This window comes from Poecilia latipinna, unplaced genomic scaffold, assembly GCF_001443285.1.
Source record: "Poecilia latipinna isolate Pla-1442-1.1 unplaced genomic scaffold, P_latipinna-1.0 Scaffold506, whole genome shotgun sequence".
In the NCBI taxonomy this organism is placed as follows: Eukaryota; Metazoa; Chordata; class Actinopteri; order Cyprinodontiformes; family Poeciliidae; genus Poecilia; species Poecilia latipinna.
In genome coordinates, this window is record NW_015113122.1 from 87,628 (window position 1) to 104,560 (window position 16,933).

Here is a 16,933-nt window from a genome sequence, read left to right on the forward strand (position 1 = left end):
ATACACATTTTGAATTAAACAGAATTTTTTTTTTTCCTTTTTTTTTTTTTTTTTTTTTTTTTCATACAACAGTCCTACCTATCTTTGTCTGGAGAATGAGCTGAGGCCTTTCTGTCTGGAGAACAAGGGAAGACTTCTCATAGAGAAAGGGACTCAAATCATTTTAGGGCACTCTATTGGATTATAAAGATACCGATTTACTGACAATTGGAAAATGCTCCAGGAGGAGGGCTGTTTGGGCTCACGCAGAGCCGCAAAGATGGCCGAAGGTTCTCTGTCTATTTCATAGCAAACAAACCAAAGAAAGAGGAAAAACACCAAGGTCAATTCTTAGCTTGTAAAACCTCCCTTATTGACTTCTTATGTGGCGAGTGGGAGCCTGCAAATAGAGCCAACAATGCCTGACCTTCAAGATTAGATGTTCTGCAATGACTTCCCCTGTGCTTACAAAAGAAAGGAAAAAAAAAAATCATTTTTTTCCCTGTTTTCCTTTCAGTCTTGATATTAATATATTTCCCCAGGTGCCTCTGCTTCTTTAAAAATTATGTGACATATTGATTTGTGTTTACAAAATAAATGCTAAAATTTAACATAAGGTCGACATAAAGAGAGCCGCATAATTATTGTATTGATTAGTTTTGGAAGGTTAACTCCGGTCCAGATTTGTGGAAGCGCTGAATTAAACAAAAAAGGGAACAAGAGGCGAGTTTTAGAACATAAAACAGTTAAACGTGCCGCGTTTACTGAAAATAGAAATTGATAAATATGTTTAAAAAAAAAAAAAAAAAAAAAAAAAGAAAAAACTTTTCCGTTTATGTAAACGACCCGTCGGAAAGCACACGCCCAAAAACAAAGTGAGCGCAAATGGAAAAATCTTTGATTTAAATCTTTCGTCTCAAAGCATAAACACACATGGCCTTGTCAGAGACACACACACACACACACACACACACACAAAATCCCATCCAGCTCCGAATCATTTCATGCTCGTCTAATGAGCAGCGCAGCAAAGCTACAGTACGCTATGAAGAAAATCAATCATGTAGAACATCACGGCATGCCAAAGGATTGTCAGATTTGTCAGCTAATTTCATGCTAATTGAGTCCCCAACCTTGGTGTTATTTTTATCCATGTTGTGCCTCTGATCATGTGGGACTCTGGGCTCTCTGTTCACGTGTCTTTAATTACATTGAAAACATCAATCACTCCTTTTCCCTTCTCTTGTCAGTACCTGCCAAGATAACGAATATATCGAAGGACGTCACAGTGAACGAGGGCAGCAGCGTCAATCTGATGTGCCAGGCGGTGGGACGACCTGAGGCCAGCATCACATGGAGGCATCAGTCAGCCAGAGGTAGAGAGGACTTCTTCTTTTGTTTTACTGTTTTACCGTTTCTGCCCCCAATGCTCGCCAGCAAAGTTTTATTTGATCAAGCGTCTTGTAACCCAAAACCTTTATTGTTAAGACCTGAATCTGTTCATTTTCAGGCAACTGAATACTTCTGGTCACAATGTGAAAGGAAAAAAAAAAATACAAATTAGGAAACTTGTAAAAGTTTTAAGATGGGAGAATAATTTAAAGAGATTCATAATCATTAAGGTTGAATCATAACCAGATTGTAAGTAGTTATTAAACGTGCAAAAACAAGAAACGCCAGCAAGAGACAAAAAAAAGAGGAGAAAAATTCTTTAAAAAAAATAAAAATAAAAAAATTGTCGCCAAGCTGTTCGCCAGCTGATGGACAGGTTATACTTATTAGCCTTAACAAGTCAAAATCTGCACATAAACTAGTTTTTTTTTTTTTTTTATGTTATTTTCGGTCAGGCTTTCACACTGTCATGATCCCAAGATGGCGAAGGCAAAACGTCGTTCTGTCTTGCAGAAGAGCGTGGCGGAACATGATCTGTCACTGCAGAGTTTGGAAACATTAACCATAGCGCATGCGGAAGAAAGTTTTATCTTGTGAGCTTCAGGTGCAGGGGCGTCATCACACCATGAAGATGTTGCACTGGGCTGGTGACCCTCTTGTCTGAGGATCCCTCGTCTGCATGGTGAGGACAACGGCAGGACTCAAACCTGTCTTGACGAAGCGCTTCACCCAGGAGGTTAGAGACGCGCGAGATCCGACGCCCCCTACTCATCGACCATGTCTGGCACTGGTTTTATTTGTCAACACAAAACGCCAAATCTTACATGTACATGTGAGGAACTAAGCAACCAGCGCTTTGTTCAGACGACCGCTTGCTGACTACCGCAAAATAAGCATCAAGCCCGAAAGCATCACCCCGGAACGGACTCGATGTTCTGTTCTCTGAAAGTTCTGTGAACTGTTTGCGTCTTCTTAGTGGTGAGTCCTGACACATTGATGGAGCTGTTGTCAATCAGTTTCTATGGCAACGGGTCAACGCGACAAGTAGCCGACACAGAGATCGAGAAAAAAAGAGAGCAAGTGATTTTGACTAATTCTTCTCCATTGTTTTTTGTTTTTTTTTCTTCCCATTCGCTGTGGCGCACCGCGCCAAATTTATTCCTACACGTCCAGCTTTCATTTTGTCAACAGCACTGTTCTACCTCGGGAGCGCGGCTACAGATGTCGAGTAAAAAGGAATCATCTTTTTGCCTCCGTTGTGCCCATAAAACGCCGGACAAATTAGAATTTGAAGAATATTAAAAAAAAAAAAATAAAAAATAAAAAAAAACAATCACAGGAAGGTTCCTAAAACCCTTGAAATCTGCATCTTTATTTTAACAATCAAGTTGTTCTCTGCCTTGCAGTTCTGATCGCTTTGAAATACAATGCGGACAGCAGACTTTACTGTCAGTTCGGTTCAGAAACCCTGAGTGCCTTTTCACCCCTGAGAAGCAGTTTCCCTTCAAGTACAGTCAGCTTTAGTGCACTAAAAATACTGGCAAGATTTAAGCGGAGGACAGAAAGTTTTCTGGGATTGTACAGCCTGGAGATGAACATTTGAAAGGTCATGTTGGCGAAAACAGCAGGATTAACAACGTGATGGCTGCTCCGTGAAAAAGAAAAAAAAAAAAAAACTGGTCTCTGTATGTCAAAGTTCCTCCACTATGTATCACTGGGATCTAGACTTTGCATGCATTGCACCTAAAATGGTAGAGTAATAATATCCTCCGAAATACAGAGCCATGCGTCCCATTGTGTAAGGGTCTGCCTCATCCCTATTACCCATAATGCTTTGCATAAAATTTCGCTCACCACATCCAGAGCAGCTGGCTTCACCGTAAACAAGGAACACCACAAATAAATCTGAACGTCATGATCTGATGAATTATTGCCCATCAGAAAACATAACTTTACCCATTATTTCTAAAACCTAAACTCATCCCTCATCTGCTCTCGGCAGTGCTGTTAATTCTTTCGAGAAGCTGACATTTCTTCTCTGGTCTGTCATCAGCCAAGCATCATGTGGAATGAGGATTTTTCCTCCCTGGGCTTTTTACCTCTATGAAGTTAAAAAAAAAAAAAAAGAACGACACCTGCAGAGCTTTTGGTACTCGGTTTAAATTTAGACTCCTCAGCCCCATTCATTCTAATTCCTTGTCTGTTGGCAACCTGTTGGAAACTAATGCTCTGGTCACAGGAGTATTCCCGCTTTCCCTTTGGTTTCACGTCATTTATTTCTTCCACTGCTGAAGACATAAATTAAACTTTGTCTGACAAACGGTACGTCCGCAAACAGGTAGAAGTCTGCAAAGTTGTCATGTTCGGAGCTCTCTGAGTTTCACGAGGGTTTGTCACGGTGCGCGTGCAAATGTCACAGCAGACAAATATGGGAAGTTACATTAAACTAAGTTCCTTCAAAAATACCTTTGCCTGCTAGCGATGGTTAATTACCAAATCAAACGGCTTTACTCTAATTATGGTTATCTGGCTGAAAGTGGCAAACACAATGGCTCTTACTGCAACGATGATTAAGAAGACGGCAATTCATTTTGAACCAAAATCTCAAAAGTAAGATGAAAAATAGTACATTTTCTTTTTTTTTTTTTTCCTTCTTTTTTTTATTATGTCCTGTGTGACAGCGTGGCACTCCAAATTGTTATCCAAGTGCCGAGGTGAAGCCCGTCAGATTTACCTTCACATCAGTGGAACTTTACAGCTTTCACTATGATGTATATCTATATAAACCTTTGTTATACATTTCTGTATTCATTACTCAAATATAATGAACATAGAGATGGAAAAGAAAGGGGACAAACAGCAGTTTGTTTATCTATGTCAAAACATGTATTACTCCGTATTTCTTTTCTTTGTGTTTTAGTGACTCTCGTCATTAGGACTTTATACGAAACGTGTGTTCAGTTCGCATATAGTTCAGTGTAGAGAATCTGCAGAGTTTACTTCATAGGAATATCTGTTTACACGCTAAAGGCCGCTTACTTCCAAAACGCTGTTTAAACATCTACCTCTTTACACCTTCTTTTTTTTTTTTTTTTTTGCCTTTCCCGCCGAATTATTATTTATGATGACTGCAGCCAGATTTAAATCTACTGACCTGTTTTATTTCAGCTTGAGTAATTTAGGTAGTTGGAGCTGCACAACCTGTGGCCTGACAAACTGGCTCCAATCAAATTAAGACTTGGCTGGTGGCCACAGCTGTTTTGGTGTTTTCTTGGCACATCACAGCCAAAGGAAATGCCAAGAAGATGCGCGCGCGTGTGTGTGTGCGTGCGTGTGTGTGCGTGTGGGTGCGCGTTCTCATCTTCATGCATACTCGTGTGTGCCGTGCTCTAATTGTGTCAGTACTGCGCTTCCCACTGAGCATTGAGCAGCGTGAGTCATGTGCTGCTTCTCTATAGGATTAGCTGTTCAGCCTGGAAATGACAGGGATGCTTACAGCCCAGCTGTTTCCGACTCCCTCCCCATTATCTCCAGCCAGTAGAATCTTTCCCACAAAGCCAGGTGGATCACCGTAACGTTTCCGATCCATCATTAAAAAAAAAAATCACTCCGTTTCCTCTTTAAACCCTAAACTTGATGGGTTTTGTTAAAAGTGAGCCGTGCTTCATTAACTTCCATAATTTCCAGCTGCAGCTCGCGGGTTGCAGTCGTGGCAAAAGGAATTTCACTTGAAACGATTTCTCCTGGCATCCGAATACAGACAGCTCGACGTGTTGCCTGTAGGTGTGTTTTGTTTCTGTGTTTGTGGGGGGAAAGCGTAATGGATTATCTTACTTGACATTTCTCTGAGTTGCATGAAAAGACAGACTACGTAGAGAAATGTTTAGGCGGCTAAGCAAATTCCCGTTGTCACACGGAATCTTAAATGGCTTTTCCCGCAGAGAGGCATTTTCCCGAGCTGCTCCTCATGGTTTGCTTTCCCTCGTTCGTTACCAGCAGTAATGGACTGCTCCCTTTGAGGAGAGCACTCACGGCTGTTAGATCAACGCTACAGGAAGCGACCTTCTCCCAGAGTCCAGCTGCACTCTGCCAAGCTCTCAGATCTTGCCCTGTAGCCGCTTTGTCGTTTGACGGTTGTTGTCGTTTTGTTTTTTTTTTGTTTTTTTGTATGAACTACCAATTAAAACAATTTCACACTCACAGTTTGCGAGTAACAAACAACAACTGTAGCACAGCAGCTGTTTGATACAGAAGCAAGCGCTGACGTTCCACTTTCCGACTGACGTGTGGCATTAGGAAACAGCCTCCTGCTGCCGAGGAAACGGGAGCAAATAAAAACGATGGTGTTTAACTTGAAGGCTAGGTAAACTGAGCGGCCATCATATTCCACAAGATAGTAAATAATATCCCTGCCCCCCCCCCCACTCCTTCCACCACTAGCTGCAGAGAGGCTCTCTAGCCACAATAATTTGCGCCGATAAATCCTGCACTAGATGTGTTGACATAAATGAGACTTGTGTGGAGAGCAGCAGACCATAAATGTGTAGCCTCATTGGCCCTTTTCTTAATATATGTACCAAGCCAACTTAAGTCACCATTATTTTATGCAGTTCAATGCTTAGTCTCCATCTGAGCACAAGGGGACTTCATAAATTATTCAGCAGCGTCCTCTGATTCCAGCAGCAGGTCAGCAGAAGGATTAAAAGGTTTATAGTTTGAGGAAAACTGTTTGTTTAGGGACAGCGCAGTTCAGATCCCTCCAGCCTATCAAGGGTCAGTCCAGCAGATGTCCAGTGGGCAAACAGTCTGCCAGATTCCACTATGGAGTCATTTCTAGAGGTGTTGCACGTGACTGCAGCTCCAAATGTCATCCATCCGTCCGTCATCTATGCCTGCCTGTCCGTACTGGCCATGGTTGTGGGTGGGCAGGTGGGATACACCCTGGACAGACAGCCGTTAGAAGACAACATGAAGACAAAGGACATGGTCCTTTGGAGACGGACCATGAAGACAGCCCTTGTCTTCCATGCTCCCTGCACGAAATACAATTTAGATGAGATAACTAGTGGTGGGACTCTTCATATGTTGAATTTAGTCAATTGTAGTTAACTAATCCCAATTAATCACATTTAAATCAAAAAACAAAGCTAAGCAAAAATATTGACGAATCAACATTTTTAATTCGGCAACCCTTTTCTGCTGCTAAACTAGTCAATTAAATAGACACATGAGCTCAACCCCAGCCCCAAAGTGGTAAGGGTTTTCCCAAAATCCACACAGGTTTGACATTTTTTTTTACCTCTGGAATCAAAGCAAAAGACTAAAATCAGATATGTACAGCGGAAGATTCCCTGTGAGCCCTCCAGCAGGGGCGTTCAAGGTGCGTCCCAGTTGGACGAACCACTTCACCTGATTTCTTTCGGTGAAGAGGAAACGAAGGGGGAACTCGCCCCAAAAACAACCCACAGAGGATCTCACCTCAGATGCTGGTGTTAGGAATCTATTTCTGAGGACAGAATAAATTGAAATACGATAGAAATTCATTTTATTGTCCCATTAATGGACAATAAAAGGTATCATATAAAATACATAAAAACAGAATAAAGGGTAAAATGCTGTCGACTAACGGCATGATCTAGATTAGAGCTGGTAGACATGATAAATAAGCACAGAAACTGAATGATTTTTGAGTAAAATAACAGCCTCAGTACTTGAGCATAAATTTACAAAATAATCATTCAGTTTCTCTAAGCTCTCCTGAATACATCACTACCCCCCACTACCCCACCCATGTGGAAAATCCAACAATCTGCAGGTTTTTTTTTTTTTCTTTTTTTCTTACCAGGTAGGATGAGCGATTCTGTTAGAAATATATAAAGAGAGCTTGCGGAGAAATCAGATATTTTCATACGCCAAATAAAAAGATACAAACTCATTTTTTCCCCTCTTACTGTCCAAAGTTAAATCCAACCAAACTTTTCTAGTTTTAGCTTAGAATTACCAACATTATTTCTATTGCTAAATGCCAGAGAAAACTTTGTAACTTTCCTTGAATTCCCTTGACATAGTGTCTTTTAAACTGAATGACTTCAGTCAAACATTTTTTATTCTCTCCCACTTGGTGGTGGTTTCATCGTTTGTCTGGCATTTGTTAAGAATTAACATTGATTAGAATTTTTTTTTTTTTTTTTTTTGAGGCAGAAACAGCACAAAACCAACAGCAAGCATAATTCTCTACAGAGGCTGTGTGAAGCTCAAGCATTCAATGACTAACTTTTTAGTCGGCGTTTTCTTATTCTTACAAATCTGAAGGGAAAATTACCAAAAGGTGCAATTTAAAAAAAAAAAAAGTGCAAGTTTTAAAGCTGTTTAGCTTTTATGTGCTTTTTAAACAAAATATGTGTCCAGTTTGCACATCGGTGAACTCCAGAGTGATCTTTTTTTTTCTCATATTACCTGTAATTGTCATTTGATTCATATTTTTAATAATGTTTTCATTCCCCATAGTTTGTTTTTACGTAGTAATGTCGTCATGTGTTTCTCACATATGTTAGTCTCCAAATTTCCATGCGGGAAAGTTTGAGAGGGCAAAGAGACGAAAACCACTATCTGATATTCAGATGAATATTTTTAATGGACTAGAGATGAAGTACATAGGAAAACTATGGCTGAATGAAAAACACAGACTTGTGTAGGACTAAGTCGTTCAACATTAAATGAATAAAAACACGTCTTTGCTTTGTATATCAGCATGCCGGCTCTTTGCACGGCTCCACGGCGCCTCCTGGGAAGGACCTTGACCTCTCTGTCTGACCCTTAGAGCATCAGTCACAACAACAACGATTCTCTGTCGCGCCTCACCAAAGCTGTGCAAGACAGACAAATCTTTACAAACTGAATTCGCGTGAAATCTGATTTAAAGTCAGCGTGTGCGCCATCGGTTGGCGCGTTCCACAGGATCTGGATCTGGATTTGGATAAAAAGCCCGTCGTTAGATGTAATTTAATGAGGTTTGACGACGTTATCAATTTTTGCCTCCTTTAATAATTCCGCAGATGTGTCAGTAGTTAGCACCCGAGCTCCTATGTGCGCTTGTAGAAAGAGCGAACGCCAACAGAGTCAGCAGAAGTGCCACAGATCACGACTGTAAGACACCATTTTACAGGACGACTTTTGGACAAGCAGCCTTCTCTGTTAGGAGCTGTCAGCTTTGGTGCTCACTGCCATCTGATTTTAAGACCATGTCTGACATTAAAATGTTCATTTTACGGCTTAGGAATTTACTGGAGATAAATCGGAACTGTACTCATTATTATTCTTTCAATTCATTCATTTTGAATAGATTATTTACATCACTTTTTAATCATTTCACTGTATTTACTGTTGATCTTAACTTTTCGTCAAATATATAACTCTTAAAGGTCCTTTTGTAAAGACCGGAGTTGTGAATTAGCCACGGCTATGAATACAGAAGAACGTATCTGAACGTCTTGATCAATGTTTCTTGTATCTGTTCTTTATCAAATAAATAATACACATATGTAATCATGAGCTTTAAATGCAAAAAAAAAAAAAAAAAAAAAAGCAAAAAAAATTATTTTAAGCACAATAGACCGCTTAAATAGAAAATATTTACAATAACCCGGCAGAGATCACTAAGTTGTAATCTTAGTGTTTCTATTTACTAAGTAAAATTGCTCAGTGGTTTGGATGAGTGACTTTAATCTGACTGATGGTTTGCAAATAGTTACGTGTTAAATTGCTCATTACTGGAAAGAAAGAGGTTTACAGTAAAAACATTTCAAGTAATGTGTTTCTAAATAACACGTTGCTGTCATCGCCGCAAACAACTAACATCCAGAAATAAGTTTTCTGTTCCTGCCGCTGATTGTGTTGCATCACAGCAATCTAATTAGGCTGCATGCAGCTGAATTTAAAAGGGAACCTCACTGTTTTGAACTGATTCGTAATTGGATCGTGTCAGACTGAATTGCTTTTTATGTAACTGGAAATGAACTGGATCTGTTTTTTTTTTGTTGTTGTTTTTCTTTTTTTTTCTTTTTTTTCTTTTTTTTGGGAGCTGGTTAAATCAACTGAATTCTGCCCGAAAAGAAATATTTGGCATTAATGAAGGAAACTGAGCTGTTTTTATTTGTATTTTTTCTTCTTTTATTTCGAGGATTTCATATCACATCATATCCTGTCAGTGAAGCTAAAAAGGGCAGAATGTGCCCTTAAAGTTTACCCCACCCGTTACATCACAGCATGTCCTGCTGAGGACAAACGGTTTGGTTTGTGGCAGTTTGCAGAAACAGGCATGATCAGATGCTTTCGTGAAACATCGTAACATACAATAATTATGTGGAGCTAACACACAATGTCAGTTTTACACGATGACAGCAGAGAAATGTCACATTGTTCTCTAACTCTGTGCAGCGTCGGGAATTCGACAGATGGCATAAACTAACCGAGACAGGAGACATCTTTTAAATACGATTCATGAATAAAATCAATTATATTAAGCAATTGCAAAGCTTACTTGTGTGTGTGTTTTGTTTTGTTTTTTTTTTTTGTTTTTTCCCCCCCAATTCTTTGGAATTTGTGGGTTTAAGATTTTGACATTAAACAGTGAGGCGCGATGCTCACACGGAAGCTGAAGGACATCTTTTGAGGAACTGGCAGCGCAGAGAGACTGTGACAGAAGCACAGCAGCCCAGACAGCTGCTGTCAACTCGGGATTATTCTCCTAAACAGTGTCACTCATGGTGTTACACAGCAGAAAAGAAACGCACACTTTTCTGGTAATGCCGCCTCGAGATAAGGGAAACGCTGAGAAACACGTCTTGGCGCCGGCGATGCAGTTATCACAGGGAGCAGAGCGAGGACGTATGTTGGTGTTCATAGTGTGAAATACAACCATACATGAGGAGCAGAAAATAGGTTAATATGTCGTAAATGTAAACTTACGTGACATTTCACAAATACGCATGTTGTTATTCCTTGACGAGTTAAAATTCCTGACGACCAGCCAGCGTCGTTACTGGATGACTGCATTTCTCGACCAGGATTTTTATTTGATAGACCTTAAAAAGGATGTCAAAGAAGAAGAAAAACATATTATTATTATTTTTTTTTTTTATTCTGAGACTCAATGGCAGACAGACTTGTTAAGGAAGAGAGAGAGAAGCAACTTAAAGTCAAGATTAGAGGCAGCATTGAGGTGTGTAGGAAGAACCTGGACAGCAGGCTCCGGCAGAACAATATCAGAGATGTTTGGTCAGGGATAAAGAGGATCAGAGGCTGCGAGCAGGAGGACTGAACAGACGGAGGTCTGGAGCCAATGATCTGAACACATTCTTCATCAGATTCAGTTCAGGAACAAGCTCGCCATCCTCCTCCCCTGCTGAGCCAGAGCAAGACTGCAGGTCCAGCAGTGTGAGGTCCAAGAGGCAGGATGACCACCGGACCGGTCAGCAGTTCATCAGGGGGGCGACGCAGGGGCAGAAACCTGCATACGAACATCAGAACAGTCTTTATTATTATTATTAAATGTACTGGTATACACTGAAGGTAAACGGACAGGCTGGCAGAAAACAAAAAACAGAGAGATAGCAGACTGAAAAGGCGTATTGTAAACTGTACCAAACTGCAGAGACAGGCAGAAACAGAAGGCGATCAGAGGGCCGGAGCAGCGGGAGGAGGAAGAATACAAAATGTCACAGGCTTCCAAGTAAAACAGAGAAAATGCTGCAGAATGACATAACGAGTGCCCAGGGGAAGAGATGGACTGGGAAACCAGGATAAACTGCCACAAAGTCTGCACAATGTCAGCATCGTAACGGTGAGAAAAAAATCTAAATGTCCTGAGGTGTTCACTTTTATACGATCAAAGTGAAAAAGGTTTGAATATTAAAGAGATATAAACAGCTAAAAAAAAAAATAAACAAATTGGTGTAAGTGGACTCTTGGGCTGACAAAATATTTATGTAAGGTCCTTTGGGAGGATTTTAGATTTCAACAAAATGCAGACATGACTTTTTTTTTTTTTTTTTTTTTATCTGCAAAAAAAGTTTTATCTTACTCATTGGGTTGAAAGCAGTTCTCGCTTTCTTTTAAGAGCAACATGTAGTCCTGACCATTCTTTTTTTTTTTTTCCTAATAAAAGATTTAACATCGTTTCGATCAGGTAAATATTCCATCCGCTCATCATTTGTACATTTCCTGTTATCCATACGGGGGTCGCGGGCGAACAAAGAACACAATGGAGGCACGTTGAGGAATGGCAAAGCTCACGCTCAGTTCTTGAAGTCAGTAAAAACATTTTTGTTTTTTGTTTTTTTCAAAAAAGATTTGTTGACAGTAGTGGCCCTTATTCGCAGGAACAGCCCGGGAAATGGGCAGAGGGAGGAAGGAGGAAAGGATGAAACAAAGGCTTCAAGGTTTGCAGAACTCACAGAGAACTGCACACCGACCCGGTAAATATGTTTTAAAACAGAGCAGTTCTTTTGAAACAGGAGCCGCCATTAAATATAATGTTTTGATATTTAATAACCTGACGGCTCTCTGGGTGTGCCTGGTGACTGTAGCCTGGGGCTGCTGAGGTTCACTACACTTTACTGCTTCTGGGCGCTGTGTTGTACCTCTGGGTGGCAGACATGCACGCACAAACACACACACACACAAAATCCACTCAACGCAAACACACGCAGTCACTCGCTCACATAATCCAAAAGGCTGAATATCACACAGATACGAGATTTTATGTTCTACCTGTGTTCTGTCTACTTTGATTCCAGAAAAAAAAAAGTCTTAGCTTAATAATTCAATCACACTTTTAAGACGCCATCTCTCCTCTTGCATACTGAGGCAATCGGCCTCTGCTAAGCTGCTGGCTTTACAAGTGGACAGAAATTGTTTACAGTCAGTATAATTTATTCTTCAGTAGAAATGAAGAAGCACCGCTCCACCGTGCATCTGAGGATCTTTGAGGGCAACGTGACAACATCTGTGAAAAGTTCAAACTCAGTCCTGACAATGAACGAAACACACCAGTGAATCCACCCAGGAGTGACTGAGAACTAAGAACTGAAAAGTCTTTGGCCAGGTCGGAGCACAGACCCTGATCTCGTTGAAGTGAAGAGACGTGAAATGGGCTGGAAATGGAAGAAATGTCTCAAACGTCTTGAGGTGAAAGTGGGTCAGAATGGCTTCAGAAAGCAGCTGACTGGACTTATCATAACCGAAGGTCATAAGACGAGCGATTAGGGATGAGGCGCCATCGTTTTTTTTTTTTTTGTTTGTTTTCCATCAGCTACAATCCAGTTATTGTTGGTTTATTTCGTTTGATGAATAAAACTATTTTTTTTTGGTGCTCACCATAATCAAATCTTGTTTTTCACTTTTCACAAAAGCAGTGAAGCAGGGGGTTGCAGTTTTTATATTGAAAACAGCTATTTAGCTCCCAAAACTCTAAAAGATTGTGTGCTAAAAGTTACAATTACTGTCAATATGTACATAAAACCCCGCCTTCCATTCAAGCGTCTCACATTGTTGCATTTATGAACATCTATAAATACATTGCTCAAGCGGGGCATGCGATCCTTTTGATCCTGATTTTGGTTTACAATGCAAACCTTATGACAACAGAACAGCTTGTGCTTCTCCGTCAGAGGCTGGTGGACAGAACTCTGGGAAGTGAGCTCTCTAAATAAAACTCGTCCAAATCACAGAGCGCAGCTCAGGTTCACCGAGGACGATCCTTCCGCATCCACTACAGGAGGACGTGCACCAAACAGACATCAGCTTGCAATTTTGGTCATGTAAACTTTATTAAGTGAAAAATGATTACATTTATGACCATCAGTGAAGCTCAAATGCCTGAAACATTTTTTTTTTTAAGTCTTTGATTTTCTGGAAAGAGATTGAGCTTCCTACTTTCTTTTACAGTCTGTTGTTATGCAATGAAAACATCCGCATTGATTATTGATTTAGAAGTAGCATCCTGAAGCTGATTCCTCCCTGGTATAGTCAGATGCTGGTTTTGCTCTTTTTCGGGAGTGTCTTGCCTGCACCTTAAGTTCGCTGGGAAAAAAAAAAAAAACAACAAACTTTTGTTATTATTCTGTTACTTTTTATATTTTAACACACTATATATGGTGCTGTACATCCAGTGTAACCCTAAGTGCCAAGAGCCACCTAAAATCTAAATGTGTTCTCAAAACTTCCAAACATCTCCAAACTTCCAAACATTTCCAAATTTAAAGTTTAAAAAAACTTTACATTTGTATATAGAATTATCAAATCAGATTTCAGATGTCTGTGTGTAAAGTAGATGCTCTATACGTGCGATGTTGACCATGTCCCCATTCCTTGTCTCCCTGTAGAGTTGATGAAAAATTAGCTGCATCAAGCCACCTGCTGTTTCATTACTCACCGAAAGGCCTGTGAGAATAACAGACTGTTATCATCATCCATGTGACACTAAAGCTGATGCCATTTTCACAACATACACATTTTCAGATTTATCTTGGCTTTAAATGAAACCCACTCTGTCTCACTCACTCTTCCCACAAGGGCAACTCTCTATCCGACTGCCAGTTATTGCAAGTACATGTTGCAAAATAAAAAATTTGATCATCTAGACCCAGGACCACCGGGGGAGTCACCTCTACCTCTACAGGAACAACGTAGGCCCTGCATCGCAGACACAGCCGTTGCTGAGCAACAGGGTTGAATCTTCTTGCAGGGCTGCTTTTGTATAAATACAGATTTTGTGAGCTTATACGTTGTGCGTAAGGTAGCAGGTGAAAGCGTGAGACTGTTAAATCTGAAGTGGCTGTTTGGGAAGAACAAATAATTGTTCTCTGCGATTGCAAACATACTGTGAAATACAAAAACATGCACGTCTTGATTTTATTTTATTTTTTTTCCCTACTAATTATTGTTTTCAACAGAAACATTTTACAATAAGAGAGTCTAAAGTTTCAGCTGGTCTTTCATATTTTGTTGTTTGGCTTCGATGAGCACAGTCACCGACAGCTAATTAAAAAAAAAAAAAAAAGAACATGTATCAATAAATGTATCATATTTATTATCAGATGTATTAGATTTAGAAATAGCTTGGTACAAAACACAGTATGATCAGAATGTAAATTAGATTCTTGGTGCGACTGTAAATGTCATTTTATACAGCAGGTATTCGGATTGCATATTCCTCAGCTGTAATTGAGGGTTATAATTCTCAGAATGATTAAATTACTCATAGGGTCTTTGTGTGGAGACTGTATCTGTCTCTTGTTCTGCAGTGTGTGTGTGTGTGTGTGCTAATTTCCCTCCGTGTTATGAATTGTGCCACAGAAAATATGAAAACAGCTCTGCTGTCTGAAATAAAACTGCTTCTTGAAACCCACTTTGTTACATTTAAACAAGTCATAAGTTACATTTACGTTACAGTCAGTTAATATTAAAGACGATATCTTGTTTAGGAATATAATTCCAGTGGTGGCCAAGCAGTCAACGGCGTTAACCTTAGGGAAACAGACATTAAAAATTTATCGTGCAAATAACCCGAACAGTGGCTTGTTTGTTTGTGTTTTTTTTTTTTTTTTCCCCCCCCATTTTTCCCAGTAAGCTTTCCCTTGTGTTGAAATCCCAGTCTGACAGTCAGAATTGAGGCTGTTTGTCTCTCAGATGTGGCAAAAGTAGGATGTGGTTGTGTGAGCGCACTATGTTGATGTAGATGTGTTGGTGCCTGGTGGGAAACCTGAAGCCTTCAGTCAGCCGCACGCTTAAAGTGCTCTGTAGAAGAAGTAAAAAAAAAAAAAAGAAAGAAAAAGCATTCAGAGAAAGTGCTGAAGGAGAAAGGGGAACAGGTCTGGAGCGAGTTTGTAAATGTAAAAACAAATGGCTGGAAGAAGAAGAAGCACCAAGATGGTACTGAACTTTGCAGAGGAATCTAAAGAAAATATTAGTTCGCCGAGACGCTCCGCACATGAAATGTGTTGCTTTTTACTCCAACACAGCCGTCAGAAAGCTTCAGACAGGTGCAGACTGTTCCAAATGACTGGCGTCTGCTGTTCTGTCTTTCATTATTAATCTCAACAGTGAAGTGATAAATTCCTTCCTGAAACTGCACCATTAACAACGAGGGGAGGATTTGCATGAACACCTGTTTCCCTTTCAAGAGTGGGAAAGAGAGAAGGGTCTTATGGCCTCTTATCTGGAGACTCTGGGTTAAGAGGAATGATGTTTCTTAATTAACCGTTATATGTCAATATAATGAGATGTTGAAATACCTGTGTCATCGAGGCACTTTGTCAGGAGAAACACGGCATGTCTTCATTTATTCGAATTGGATTCTTGGCCCTTTGGAAACCTTTGGCAAACTGTTTCAATGAGATGTTTTGCAATGTTTTTTTTGTTGTTGTTGTTTTGTTTTGTTTTTTCATTATTCACTCAAGAAATTTCAGGGTCCGCTATCACTGAATTAAGTGAGATGTTGCCTCTGACTGGCTGCCTAATAGATATTAGGATTACTAGTCTATGACTGATGGGATGTTTTCTAATTCACTGCCAGCAATCCAATTACTTACGGACAGAAGAGGAGCTAAAAACCTTCCACTGGTTTCCTTGTGAAGCCACACATAGCAGTAAGATAGCTGTTGCTATTAGTCATTAGTTAGTTGATGACTTCATAAAGAGATCCAATATTAAATAAAATATAATTGTAGAACTGATTATGTTACGATAGGTTATCTTTTTGTGAATTTTAAATTCGGCTGATGATTTTAAACTTTTAGGTGAGACAAACGAGATGGAAACACGTAGAGTCATGATGCGAGGGACCGAAATGCAACAGGATCCAGGAGGTAAATGATGACGACAAACATAACAATGGCAAAGAATAACTAAACGTAAGGCACAAATAACACATCTGACATAAATAAACGACTACTAACAGCAAAGACAGAAACTAAGGCTAGCGGAGTAAACAGGAAAGCAAACACAAAAAGCTCAAACAACCCGGGATCCTGAGCTGCATGTAGAAGTTTTTTTTCTTCTTCTTCTTTTCTATTATGGCAGATCGCGAGCAACTTTAAGGTGCATACCGCCACCTACTGCACGCGAGGGTGTAGCAACACTAATTTACCTCTTAAATTCTATTTTTTTAACTTTGCATTCTCAAGAGAAATAAATAATGCCTTTTCCTTCATCTGTAAATATCCACTTTGTTTCCTTCGTTTCCCAATATTCCTTTATGACTCCATTCTTGACTTCCTCCCTATTAAATACAAAATGTCATTTAAATAGGCATAGCCTACTCTTAATCTGACCATTATTATTTCTTCCCTTCTGTTTCTCTCAGTAATATTTCTAATTAATACTGACTTTTGTACTTTATATAGTCTTCCTTTCTTATCTTCATTCCACCTTTTTATGTCATTTTTCTATTTCTTTACTCTTAATTGCATGTAGGAAAAAAAGTAGATTATTTTTTTTTTTTTTTTTATGTATGGTGAATCAGAAACAGGTCGAAACTTGTTATTTGCATATTTACCTTCTC

The 16,933-nt window shown here is 39.7% G+C and overlaps 1 protein-coding gene across 1 annotated transcript in view; it reads left to right on the forward strand.

Moving 5' to 3' along the window:
* Positions 1–16,933, forward strand: part of opcml (opioid binding protein/cell adhesion molecule-like) — an 85,764-nt gene that overhangs the window by 22,579 nt on the left and 46,252 nt on the right. The window contains exon 4 of the mRNA XM_015040362.1: positions 1,230–1,355. Coding sequence (XP_014895848.1) covers positions 1,230–1,355 — 126 coding nt within the window. The remainder of the gene's footprint in view (positions 1–1,229; positions 1,356–16,933) is intronic.